This window comes from Caretta caretta, chromosome 28, assembly GCF_965140235.1.
Source record: "Caretta caretta isolate rCarCar2 chromosome 28, rCarCar1.hap1, whole genome shotgun sequence".
Taxonomy (NCBI): Eukaryota; Metazoa; Chordata; order Testudines; family Cheloniidae; genus Caretta; species Caretta caretta.
In genome coordinates, this window is record NC_134233.1 from 348,580 (window position 1) to 361,384 (window position 12,805).

Here is a 12,805-nt window from a genome sequence, read left to right on the forward strand (position 1 = left end):
CTCTATCTATCCCCACCCACCCCCTCTATCTATCCATTCCCAGACACCCCCTCTATCTATCTATCTATCCCCACCCACCCCCTCTATCCATCCATTCCCAGACACCCCCTCTATCTATCTATCTATCTATCTATCCCCACCCACCCCCTCTATCTATCCATTCCCAGACACCCCCTCTATCTATCTCTCTATCTATCCCCACCCACCCCCTCTATCTATCCATTCCCAGACACCCCCTCTATCTATCTATCTATCTATCTATCCCCACCCACCCCCTCTATCTATCCATTCCCAGACACCCCCTCTATCTATCTCTCTATCTATCCCCACCCACCCCCTCTATCTATCTCTCTATCCCCACCCACCCCCTCTATCTATCCATTCCCAGACACCCCCTCTATCTATCTGTCTATCTATCCCCACCCACCCCCTCTATCTATCCATTCCCAGACACCCCCTCTATCTATATATCTATCTATCTATCTATCCCCACCCACCCCCTCTATCCATCCATTCCCAGACACCCCCTCTATCTATCTATCTATCTATCTATCCCCACCCACCCCCTCTATCTATCCCCACCCACCCCTTCTATCTATCTCTCTATCTATCCATCCCCACCCACCCCCTCTATCCATCCATCCCCAGACACCCCCTCTATCTATCTATCTATCTATCTATCCCCAGACACCCCCCATCTCGCTGAGCCCCCCATGCTCTGCCCCCCCGGCCTTGCCCCCCTGTGGGCTGTGCACAGGCGATATTGACTCCTCTCCCTTCCTTTCAGGTGCTCGGCAGAAGGACCCCCCGGCCCGGTGAGTTGCCCTTTTCTGCTCCCGCTGCCCCCCAACCCAAGGGGCCTGACCCTGCACCCAAGGGGGCTGTGGACGGGCTGGATTCAGAGATGTGGGACCCCATACTTAGGAGTCTCTGGAGAGCTGGAACCTCCAGCCCCTGGTCTGGGGCCTCAGATAAAAACAGGGGGTGCAGAGGGGGCTCCTGCAGGGGACCCATATTCCTTCCTGGGGGGCTGAATTAGCCCCTCTGAGCCCTGTGCCCCCTGCTTTACAACCCCCCCTTGCCTGTGCCCCAGGTGAGGCAGCAGCCTCCAGCCCCCCAGCATGGGGATTGCCCCAGTCCTCAGCAGCTGTGCCCATCCCCCTAGCATCGGGCCTGCGGCCTAGGAGCCCAGCGGCTCCCCACTCGTCCCCCAGCTGCCAGCCGGTGCCGGTGGGGGCGGGGGGCTGGGGCCCACCCTGCCCGGGGGCCCCCACCAGTGACTGTCTGCGGGTCTGTCTTGCAGGAGGGCGCAAGGCCAGTCGCAGGGCGAAAGCGAGTACATGGACATCGGGGCAGGAGGTGAGAGCCCCGGGGCGCCCCAGAAGAGCACCCCTCCCCTCTGCCCGTCCCTCCCCCCTCTCCCCACCCCCTCCCCTCCTCCCGTCCCTCTCCCCCTCCCCACTCCCTCCCCTCTGCCCATCCCCCTCCATCCACCCCATCCCCTGTGCCCGCCCCCCCTCCATCCACCCCCTCCCCTCCTCCCGTCCCTCCCCCCTCTCCCCGCCTTGTCCCCTCTGCCTGTCCCTCCCCCCTCTCCCCGCCCCCTCCCCTCTGCCCATCCCACTCCATCCACCCCATCCCCTCTGCCTGCCCCCCTCCATCCACCCCGTCCCCTCTGCCCGTCCCTCCCCCCTCTCCCCACCCCGTCTCCTCTGCCCGCCCCCCCATCTGCCCCGTCCCCTCTGCCCATCCCGCCCCCTCCCCTCTGCCCATCCCCCTCCATCCGCCCCATCCCCTCTGCCTGTCCTTCCGCATCCCACCCCCCGTCCATCCGCCCCCTCCCCGTACCCCTCCGTCCACCCCATTCCCTCTGCCTGCCCCCTTCCATCCACCCCATCCCCTCTCCCTGTCCCTCCCCCCTCTCCCTGCTCTCTCCCCTCTGCCCATCCCCCTCTATCCGCCCTATCCCCTCTGCCCGTCCCTCCCCCCTCTCCCCACCCCTTCCCCTCTGCCTGCCCCCCATCCATCCGCCCCCTCCCCGTCCCCCTCCATCCACCCTGTGCCCTCTGCCTGCCCCCCTCCATGTGCCCCATCCCCTCTGCCCGTCTCACTCCATCCATCCCCTGTCCCTGTTCCCCCACCCCACCCCTTCTATCCATCCACCCCCGGCCCCCCTGCCCTTCCCTGTCCCCGTCCATCCCCTCCCTCCCTCCCTCCAGCCCCCAGCCCTCACTCACCCCCAGCTCCCCTCTGTCCCCCCCGACCCGGCCACACCCTGCTGCCCCCAGCCCCCGGCTCACCCCCCATCTCTCGTTCCAGGGCAGGATGTCTCCCCAGAGCCCCAGCACCCCCCGGACCCCCAGGACCCCGGTTTGCTCTACGCTGCCCTGGCCTTCACCGAGACCGGCGCTGCCCTGCGGCAGCCAGACCCCCGCGGGGCCCCCACGGGCGAGACCCTCTACTCAGCCGTCCGGGTGCACTAGGGCCGGGGGGAAGCCCGGACCCCCAGGGGAGGGGCTGCCCTGGAGGGGAAGGGCAGGCCTGGCGGGGAGGGGGCAGAGCTGGATCGAGGGCGAATGGGGGGTGGTCACTGAGTTGGAGTTGGGCAGGGTCATACCCCAGGGTGGCTGGGGTGGGGGGGTGGAAGGGCCTGGGTTGGACGTGGGGGACTCAGAGCCCACGAGGGGCTGGGGGGGGTCCTGCATTGGGAGATTTTGGGGGGCAGAGCCCAGGGGAGGTTTGGGGGTGTCTCCCTCCCCGCACCCCAGCCCAAGGCTTGTGGGGCCCAGACCAGGCTGGAAGCTGGGACCCACAGCTTGGGGGGATTGTCCCCCTCCCCCAGGGCTGTGGGGTGTGTGTGTGTCTGTCTGTCTGTCTGGCAGCGCCTGGCCTGCCCCTCACCCCAATAAACCCTGTCTGACCTTCGGATTGTGTGGGTGTGTATGGCAGAGGTGTGTGTCGCACAACTTACACACTGCACCCCCACCCACCCCCGACACCTCCACACACTGGGCCTGCTCTGCAGAGACCTGCCCCCCCACTGCGTTTTACACACACACACACACACAGAGCAAGGGGTGTGAAAAGCTGCCCTCTTGATTGGAGGGGGGCAGCCTGGTCCCGCTCCAGGGGTCTGAATTCCCCCTGCACTTACTGCCCCATCCCACTGCCCCTCCCCTCCCCTCTGCCCCCCAGCCCCTGTGTCCCACCTGGGAGCAGTCAGCCCCCTGCTCCCCCTGTGAGTTCCTCTGTGGGACCCCTGGGGACCCCTCTGACCCCCCCAAAGAGCCCTGCCCCCCCCCCACAGGCAGCCGTGACACAGCCGGGTTATGAGCCATCGGGAACCCGGCGTAGGGCAGGGCGTTCGCACCAGGAGCAGGGACCAGCAGCAATGCCCGTCTGGGGGGGACCCAGAGCCCCGGCCTCAGCCCCCCTCGTCCCAAACCAGCAGCCTCAGTCCCTCCCCACAGCACACCCCTCCCCACCACCTCCGGGCTTCGTCTCTGCCCCGGGTAAACCGCTCCCTTGGTGCTCTGTACCCAGCCCCTCCGGCTGGCTCCCCGCAGGGAAAGGGCCCCGGCCGTGGGGTGCCGGGCTACAGCGTGTGGGCTGGTCTCCGCGCCCCCTTAGCCCGTCGCCGTCACTCCTGCCTCCGGGGGTCGCTGCTCCGATCCCCCCCCCCAGAGACAGGAGTGACAGGTGGGGAAACCGAGGCACGCGCACCGTATTCAGAGACAGTGTTAAGAACGTTCCCGCTTGGGCAGAGTGGGGTGGAGTGTGTGGGGGGGGGGGGCGGTTTGGGAATATGGATGTCCCCGGAGCGGGGCGTTCGTGGGAGAGACGGCCGGGCAGAGGACGGCGCCTTGCGCTGGGGGCAGGAGGGTCCTTGCTCCTGGGCGAGTTCGTCCCGCAGGCGCCAACCAGCCCCCAGAGAAGGTTTCGTCTCCGGCCCAGACGAGCTTTCCCCTGATCACAGAAAGTTCCCTTGGGCCAGGGGAGCGGAGGCCCCAGCAGCCAGGGTGGCTTTGAGTTCTGATCCCGGCCAGCCCGGGGTCGCGGCGGGTTTGATCCGGGCCCCCTCCACGGCTGGTCCCGGACCCAGGAGTCACCCACCCTCGGGCCTCATTCGGGCCCTTCGTGGGGGCTGGCGGGGGGACCATTCTGGTCACCCAGGGTGGGGCGGGGTCAGTTCAGGAGGCGGGGCCGGTGCAGGGAGGAGAGGGGAGGGGGCCGCTCCTGGGAGGAGAGGGGAGGGGGTGGTTCGGGGGAGGGGGTCCGTGTAGGGGGCGGGGCTGGCACAGGGAGGGGCGGGGTCAGTGCAGAGGGGCGGGGTCGTGCAGAGGGGAGCGGTTGGTACAAGGGGCGGGGTCAGTTCAGGGGGCGGGGCCGGTGCAGGGAGGAGAAGGGAGGGGGTGGTTCGGGGGAGGGGGTCCGTGTAAGGGGCGGGGCCGGCACAGGGAGGGGCGGGGTCAGTTCAGAGGGGAGGGGTCGGTGCAGGGAGGCGAGGGGAGGGGGCGGTACAAGGGGCGGGGTCAGTTCAGGGGGCAGGCCCGGTGCAGGGAGGAGAGAGGAGGGGGTGGTTCGGGGGAGGGGGTCCGTGTAGGGGGCCGGGCCGGCTCAGGGAGGGGCGAGGTCAGTGCAGAGGGGTGGGGTCAGTTCAGGGGGCGGGGCCGGTGCAGGGAGGAGAAGGGAGGGGGTGGTTGAGGGGGGAGGGGGCGATGCACAGGGGAGGAAAGGGGAGGGGGTGGTTCGGGGGAGGGGGTCCGTGTAGGGGGCGGGGCTGGCGCAGGGAGGGGCGGGGTCAGTGCAGAGGGGCGGGGTCGAGCAGAGGGGAGTGGTTGGTACAAGGGGCGGGGTCAGTTCAGGGGGCGGGGCCGGTGCAGGTAGGAGAAGGGAGGTGATGGTTGAGGGGGGAGGGGGCGATGCACAGGGGAGGGGAGGGGCCGCTCCTGGGAGGAAAGGGGAGGGGGTGGTTCGGGGGAGGGGGTCCGTGTAAGGGGCGGGGCCGGCGCAGGGAGGGGCGGGGTCAGTTCAGAGGGGAGGGGTCGGTGCAAGGGGCGGGGTCAGTTCAGGGGGCGGGGCCGGTGCAATGGGATAAGTGCCCCTGAGCTCCCCCCTACCGCTCCCAGTCCGGTCCCGTTGCCCGTCCGGTCCCAGTCCGGTCCGGCCCGGCCATGCCGATCCGCTTCGCCCCGCTGCGCCTCCCGCTGCGGCGCCGGCTGCAGACCGCCGCGGTCCTGCAATGGGTCTTCTCCTTCCTGGCGATGGGTGAGGGGCGCGGGGGGGTCCGATGCTCAGGGGGGTCCCTCTAGGGGAGGCTCTGCAGGGGAATGGGGTCCCCCCCAGCATCAGCTCCCCCTGCCCTTCCCGGACGCTTGGGTCCTTTCTCCTCTGGAGTGTGGGGGGGGGAGCCCCTCCGCAGCCTAGTGACCCGGGTACGGAGGGGGCGCTAGTTATTGAAACACTGGGAGCTGAGCTTCCCCACCCCCCGTACTGACCAGGGGGGTGTCTCCCCTGGAGCCCCCCCCGGTCCGCTGTGGGGTGTCTCCCAAGCAGGCTCCCTGCTTGGAGCTCTGGGGCGGGGGTGTTAACAGGCACGGGGGGGGTGCTGAGATATGACACCCACCCGCTGCAAAGCGCCCCCTACCTGCTGAGGGGGAGGGGTCCCTGGTGCTGCTCTCTCAGGTAGTGGGGGGAGCGGTGCCTCCTACCCCACACCCACCCCGGGGCTGGTATGTGCCCCACATCCCCTGGCCTGACTCAGATCCAGTTAGGGAGGGGTCATTTTTTGGGGGTGGGGAGGGAAGTAAACGCCAGCCCTGAGTTGTGGGATGCATGGGGGGAGTGGGGCAGCAGTTATCTCCCTGGGGGGGGGCGGGGGGACTGGGTGTGGTGCATTGGGAGGCAATGGGGGGTGGGTACAAGAGGATGCATGGGGGGGAGCAGCCCTGAGTGGTGGGGTACATGGGGGGGCTGGGGTAGCGGATGTCTCCTGGGGTGGGGGAGTGTGGCTGGTGCATTGGGGGGGCAATGGGGGGAGCAGTCCTGAGTTGGGGTTGCATTTGGGAGAGGGGGTGCATGGGGGGAGCAGCCCTGAGTTGGGGGTGCCTGGTGGAGGGAGTGAGGCTGGTGCATTGGGAGGGTAATGGGGTGGGTACAAAGGGGATGCATGGGGGGAGCAGCCCTGAGTGGTGGGGTACATGGGGGGCGGCTGGGGTAGCGGGTGTCTCCTGGGGTAGGGGAGTGTGGCTGGTGCATTGGGGGGGTAATGGGGGGGAGGAGCCCTGAGTTGGGGGTGCCTGGTGGAGGGAGTGAGGCTGGTGCATTGGTGGGCAATGGGGGGGTACATGGGGGGGATGTATGGGGTGGAGCACCCCTGAGTTGGGGGTGTCTGGTGGGGGGAGTGGGGCTGGTGCATTGGGAGGGTAATAGGGGTGGGTACAAGGGGGATGCATGAGGGGGAGCAGCCCTGAGTGGTGGGGTACATGGGGGAGCTGGGTAGCGGGTGTCTCCTGGGGTGGGGGAGTGTGGCTGTTGCATTGGGGGGCAATGGGGGGAGCAGCCCTGAGTTGGGGGTGCCTGGTGGGGGGAGTGTGGCTGTTGCATTGGGGGGCAATGGGGGGAGCAGCCCTGAGTTGGGGGTGCCTGGTGGGGGGAGTGTGGCTGGTGCATTGGGGAGCAATGGGGGGAGCAGCCCTGAGTTGGGGGTGCATTTGGGAGAGGGGGTGCATGGGGGAGCCGCCCTGTGGTGGGGGTTTGGGTGCATTGGAGGGGCTGGTCCCTAACTCCCCTCTCTCCCGCCCCCCCAGCCCAGTGCTGCCTGGCCCTCTTCCTGCTGGCGCTGCTGGGGGAGCTGTGGCTGCCCGCCCTGCTCTACGCCGCCTGGCTCTACCTGGACCGGGAGACCCCGTCCCGCGGGGGGCGCCGCTCGCCCTGGGTCCGCAACTGGGCCGTCTGGAGGCACTTCCGAGACTACTTCCCCATCACGGTGAGCCCCCGGGCTGCCCCCCTGGGCCCGTATCACGTCTCCCCCCCCCCCCCCGGTGGCCCTTGGGTGGGTGGGGGCTTCCCCCCGGGCCCCGTATCACGTCCCCCCAGGTGGCCCTTGAGTGAGGGGGCTTCCCCCTGGGCCCTGTCGCGCGTCTCCCCCCTGGTGGCCCTTGGGTGGGGGTGGGGGGGTCTTCGCCCTGGGCCCTGATCACTTTCCCCCCCCCCGCCCCACTGGTGGCCCTTGGGGAGATGGGTCTGCTGCATCCTGGGGGGGGGGTCCCCCCGACCTATGGTGTCTTGGCACCCCCTGCTGCCCCGTGTCAGGGCCCCCCCCATCTCAGCCCTCCCCTCTCTCCGCAGCTGGTGAAGACGGCGCCCCTGGACCCCTCCCGCAACTACCTCTTCGGGTTCCACCCCCACGGGGTGCTGGTGGCCGGCGCCTTCGGGAACTTCTGCACCGAGGCCACAGGGTTCGGGGAGCTGTTCCCGGGGCTCACGCCCAGCCTGCTCATGCTGCCCTTCTGGTTCCGCCTGCCCCTCTTCCGCGACTACATCATGAGCGGGGGTGAGCGCGGGGCCCGGACGCCTGGGTTCTCTCCCCGGCTCTGGGAGGGGACTGGGGGCTGGTGGGTCAGACCGGGGCGGGGGGGGGGGGGGCAGGACTCCTGGGTTCTCTCCCTGGCTCTGGGAGGGGACTGGGGGCTGGTGGGTCAGACCGGGGCGGGGGGGGGGGGGCAGGACTCCTGGGTTCTCTCCCCGGCTCTGGGAGGGGACTGGGGGCTGGTGGGTCAGACCGGGGTGGGGGCAGGACTCCTGGGTTCTGTCCCAGCTCTGGGAGGGGACTGGGGTCTAGTTGGGGGGTGGGGTAGCCACGGCTCCTGGGTTCTCTGCCCATGGTGACTCTCATGTTCTCTCGCTCCAGGTTTGGTCTCCTCGGACAAGGCCAGCGTCTCTTACCTGCTGGGCCAGGAGGGCGGGGGGCAGGTGGCTGTGATCGCTGTGGGGGGCCCCCCTGAGTCGCTGGATGCCCGGCCCGGGGCACTGACCCTTCAGATCCTCGGCCGCAAGGGGTTCATCAAGGCAGCCCTTCAGCATGGGTGAGTGAACCTGGGGGGCTGGGACCCGGGGCAGGGGCTGGGGGGTGCGGCCGGGGGAAGGGAATTGGAATGGCTCAGTGGGGGGGATGCCTGGGGGGGAAAATGAAATTGATCCATGGGGGGGATTATGGTCTGGCGGGGCTGGGGAGGGGGTTACAAAGTGGAGGGGGTGCAGCAGGGGAGGGTTTGGGGGCAGGTGGGGCTGCGGGAATCCTGAGGGCTGGATGTGGCGGGGGGTGTGGAGGGCTGGGTGAGTAGGGTGGGGGTGGGTGGTGTCAGCAGGGGCACAGATCTGGGTGTGGTTGGAACTGGGGGGCAGTGGCTGGAGGAGTGGGGTGCCTTGGAGAGGGGGTGTCGGGCGGGGCACAGATCGGGGGGCAGCGGCTGGAGGAGTGGGGGCATTGAGAGGGGGCGTCGGGCGGGGCACAGATTGGGGGGCAGCGGCTGGAGGAGTGGGGTGCCTTGGAGAGGGGGCGTCGGGCGGGGCACAGATCGGGGGGGCAGCGGCTGGAGGAGTGGGGTGCCTTGGAGAGGGGGCGTCGGGCGGGGCACAGATCGGGGGGGCAGCGGCTGGAGGAGTGGGGGCATTGAGAGGGGGCGTCGGGCGGGGCACAGATCGGGGGGCAGCGGCTGGAGGAGTGGGGTGCCTTGGAGAGGGGGCGTCGGGCAGGGCACAGATCGGGGGGCAGCGGCTGGAGGAGTGGGGGCATTGAGAGGGGGCGTCGGGCGGGGCACAGATCGGGGGGGCAGCGGCTGGAGGAGTGGGGTGCCTTGGAGAGGGGGCGTCGGGCGGGGCACAGATCGGGGGGCAGCGGCTGGAGGAGTGGGGGCATTGAGAGGGGGCGTCGGGCGGGGCACAGATCGGGGGCAGCGGCTGGAGGAGTGGGGTGCCTTGGAGAGGGGGCGTCGGGCAGGGCACAGATCGGGGGGCAGCGGCTGGAGGAGTGGGGGCATTGAGAGGGGGCGTCGGGCGGGGCACAGATCGGGGGGCAGCGGCTGGAGGAGTGGGGTGCCTTGGAGAGGGGGCGTCGGGCGGGGCACAGATCGGGGGGCAGCGGCTGGAGGAGTGGGGGCATTGAGAGGGGGCGTCGGGCGGGGCACAGATCGGGGGCAGCGGCTGGAGGAGTGGGGTGCCTTGGAGAGGGGGCGTCGGGCGGGGCACAGATCGGGGGGCAGCGGCTGGAGGAGTGGGGGCATTGAGAGGGGGCGTCGGGCGGGGCACAGATCGGGGGGCAGCGGCTGGAGGAGTGGGGTGCCTTGGAGAGGGGGCGTCTGGGGGAAGCGTCCTGGGGAGAGCAGCAGGTGGTGCATGGGGGGGCCAGGATATGGGGGGTGGGGGCCACGGGTCCGGGAGGCTCCCCCTGACCTACCCCCTCTCCCCGCAGCGCCGCCCTGGTGCCCGTCTTCTCCTTCGGGGAGAACGAACTGTTCCAGCAGGTGCCGAACCCCCGGGGCTCGCTGGTGCGGGCCGCCCAGGAGCGGCTGCAGAAGCTCGTGGGGCTGGCGTTGCCCCTCTTCCACGCCCGCGGGGTCTTCCAGTACAGCTTCGGGCTGCTACCCTTCCGCAGCCCCATCCACACCGTGGGTGAGCTGGGGGGCTGGGAGCCCGGACGCCTGGGTTCTCTCCCCGGCGCTGGGAGGGGAGTGGGGGATGGTGGGTGAGAGCAGGGGGGCTGGGAGCCAGGACTCCTGGGTTCTCGCCCCAGCTCTGGGAGGGGAGTGGGGGCTGGTGGGTGAGAGCAGGGGGGCTGGGAGCCAGGACTCCTGGGTTCTCTCCCCAGCTCTGGGAGAGGAGTGGGGGCTGGTGGGTGAGAGCAGGGGGGCTGGGAGCCAGGACTCCTGGGTTCTCTCCCTGCAGCAGGTTCCTGGGTTCTCTCCCCGGCTCTGGGAGGGGAGTGGGGGCTGGTGGGTGAGAGCAGAGGGGGCTGGGAGCCAGGACTCCTGGGTTCTCTCCCCGGCTCTGGGAGGGGAGTGGGGGATGGTGGGTGAGAGCAGGGGGGCTGGGAGCCAGGACTCCTGGGTTCTCTCCCTGCAGCAGGTTCCTGGGTTCTCTCCCCGGCTCTGGGAGGGGAGTGGGGGCTGGTGGGTGAGAGCAGAGGGGGCTGGGAGCCAGGACTCCTGGGTTCTCTCCCCGGCTCTGGGAGGGGAGTGGGGGATGGTGGGTGAGAGCAGGGGGGCTGGGAGCCAGGACTCCTGGGTTCTCTCCCTGCAGCAGGTTTGGGGTGATGAAGTCGACACATCCTGTGGTGAAGGGCTGTAGCAGGAAGCTGTCTGCCAAGGGTAGGGGGGGACGGTGATGGGGGCAGGAACCCCCCCCAGTTGGGGTGTGTGTGTGTGTGGGGGGGTGTCTGTCTGCAGCTGTTCTCTGACCCAGTCTCCCCCACCGCCCCCCCGCCCGCCCTGGGGGATCAGGGCTATTGCCCCATACGGTGCCAGGCTTTCACGGCGCGTCTCTGGGATGGGGTGGAAGCTGGGGAGCGGGGTGGGGGGGCGTGATCTGCTGCTAACCCCGTCTTCTCCCCCAGTGGGGGCGCCCATCCCGGTGCCCCGGACGCCCGTCCCGTCCCGCGAGGCTGTCGACCGGCTCCACGCCACCTACCTGGAGCGGCTCATCGCGCTCTTCGAGGAGAACAAGACCAAGTACGGGGTCCCCCCGGAGAAACACCTCAACCTCATCTAGGGGCGCTGCCCCCCAGAGCCTGCTGCAGCTCCCCGGGACTCTGACACGGCGGGTGGGGGTCAGACCCTGGGGGGTGCGGCAGGGGGGGCTGCTTTGCTGGGGGCGGGGGAAACAGTTCTTATTGGGGGGGACCCTCCATGGGGAGTCCTTGGGGGCTTGTTTTTGTTCTGCCTTCAATGGGGAGGGGCCCTACAAGGGAAACTTGAAGAAACCCAACTCCCTGGGCCAGCCTCGCCCACTTCTTGCCCCAGGGTCTGGCTGCCCATCTCAGGGTCCCCCAGCCCCCCCAGCAGGGGTGTGGGGCTGGCTAGGAGCTGTGGGGTGTGCTTCCAGCCGGCCTCGCTCTGAGTCGGGGGCAGAGGCTGCCCTTTCTCCTGCAGACCCCCGCCCCCAGATTCGCCTTGCTGCAATAGGGCAGCGCTTGTGCAACTGTGGCCATGGGTCCCAGGGCTGTCTGGGCAGCATCTGCCCCCCGCCCTGGCCTGGTGCCAGCCCCCCCCCCCCCCGGTTACTCTTTGAAGTGGGCCTGGGCCAGACTGTAACTCCAGCCCCACGGGGCAGGCAATAAACAACCTTCCTGTGCAACCGGCTGGTGTGCTCTGTGTGGGGAAGGGGCAATGGGGCAGAGGGTGATGGGCTGCCGGGGTTTGTGTAGGGAGGGGAACACTGCCTCCACCCCTCCCAGGTCACACAGCAGCTCGGGAGCAGAGCTGGGGGGAGAACCCAGGAGTCCTGGCTCCCAGACCCCCTGCTCTAGCCCCCCAGTCCCCACTCCCCTCCTGGAGCTGGGGAGAAAACCCAGGAGTCTGGGTGAAGGGCCAGCCCCTTGCCCTGAGGCGCTCAAAGGCAGCAGGGGCTGGATGGGCCCAGGGCCCGTCTGTAGCCAGCCGGCCCCAGAGCAGGAGCCGGTTAAACATTTATCTTTCTGCAAACTCAGCCCAGGGCTGGGCAAAGGGCACCCGCAGACAGGGTGGGCACTGAGAAACCGGGGCGGCACGGCACAGCGGCTGGGGACACCAGCTGGGGAGCCCGGACTCCTGGGTTCTCTCCCCGGCTCTGGGAGGGGAGAGGGGGCTGGTGGGTTAGAGCTGGGGCGGGGGAGTGTGCTGGGAGCCAGGACTCCTGGGTTCTCTTCTAACCCCGTGTTCTCACTGCGTTACATCCTCTTCCTTACGAACACGAGCTGCCAACCTAGGTTAGCTCAAAGGTGTGTCTGATGCCGGCTGGTCCCACAGCTCCAGGGGGATTGTAGAGGCCAGGGTAATGGTGGAGATCCCCTTGGTGTCTTGGCCTGGCGTAGGGACACCCGGGACGTGGGGCCTCGTCCCTACCCCTCTTGGCTGACAGCCCTCAGCGGAGCTGGTCTCGGTGGTGGTTGACCCCAGTCACACCGTCCCCTGGCAGAGAGTCCCACAGGTTAGTGGTGTGGCCAACCACCGCTTCCTCCGCTTTGTGTTTAAACCCGCCGGCGTGCGCAGCCAGATCAGGCGTTACGGGAAGGAGGAAATGACAGGCCAGGTTTTGCAGCCCCGGCCTTTCTCGTCGCTCCGTGGACGGGAACCGTTCCCTGTTCGTTGCCCTTTCCCTGGTCCGCTCGATCCTCTGCGGGGGGGGGGGGGACGGACATTGCAGCCAAGGGGCAGGCCTGCCCTGCCAAGGCTTTAGGTACCACCATGGCCGAGGGCCCATCTACCCAGGTGTCCGGGCTGGCTCGAAGGGGGACGTGCGCCTCCTAGTGGCGGATGCCAGAAACACCAGCTGCTGGGCAAAATATCCCAGCCCTGCCAGCTGCAATTGGGGGGGGGGCTGCCCCTCCCAGGTTTGTAACTGAGCCCCCCTCTGCAGCTGAGGGGGGGCCGGAAGGCAGATGCTTCCCTTGGGCTTTAGGGGGGTGGCACCAACCGTGAGCTCCTCCTAGCAATGGGGCTCCTGCGGGAGGCTGGGTGCCCCCTGCAGCTGGGGTGGGGCTGTGTATGGGGGTGCAGGGCCCCCCTGGGGTGGGGGTGCAGTGGGTCAGGAGGGGCCCTGCACCCCCATA

General features: G+C 68.8%; 2 protein-coding genes across 2 annotated transcripts in view; both read left to right on the plus strand.

Moving 5' to 3' along the window:
* The window catches only part of LOC142070310 (paired immunoglobulin-like type 2 receptor alpha), a 7,698-nt gene extending 4,773 nt beyond the window's left edge, over positions 1-2,925 (plus strand). The window contains exons 4-6 of the mRNA XM_075123878.1: positions 788-815; positions 1,304-1,359; positions 2,320-2,925. Of these exons, the coding sequence (XP_074979979.1) occupies positions 788-815; positions 1,304-1,359; positions 2,320-2,483 (248 nt within the window). The 3' untranslated portion in view covers positions 2,484-2,925. The remainder of the gene's footprint in view (positions 1-787; positions 816-1,303; positions 1,360-2,319) is intronic.
* Positions 2,926-5,109: 2,184 nt separating this feature from the next.
* LOC125628583 (2-acylglycerol O-acyltransferase 2-B) lies at positions 5,110-11,352 on the plus strand. Its single transcript, XM_048833659.2, has 6 exons — positions 5,110-5,268; positions 6,810-6,988; positions 7,351-7,555; positions 7,913-8,087; positions 9,473-9,672; positions 10,613-11,352. The coding sequence occupies exons 1-6, from the start codon at positions 5,175-5,177 to the stop codon at positions 10,765-10,767; spliced, it is 1,008 nt and encodes a 335-aa protein (XP_048689616.1). The 5' UTR covers positions 5,110-5,174; the 3' UTR covers positions 10,768-11,352.
* The last annotated feature ends 1,453 nt before the right edge of the window (positions 11,353-12,805 follow it).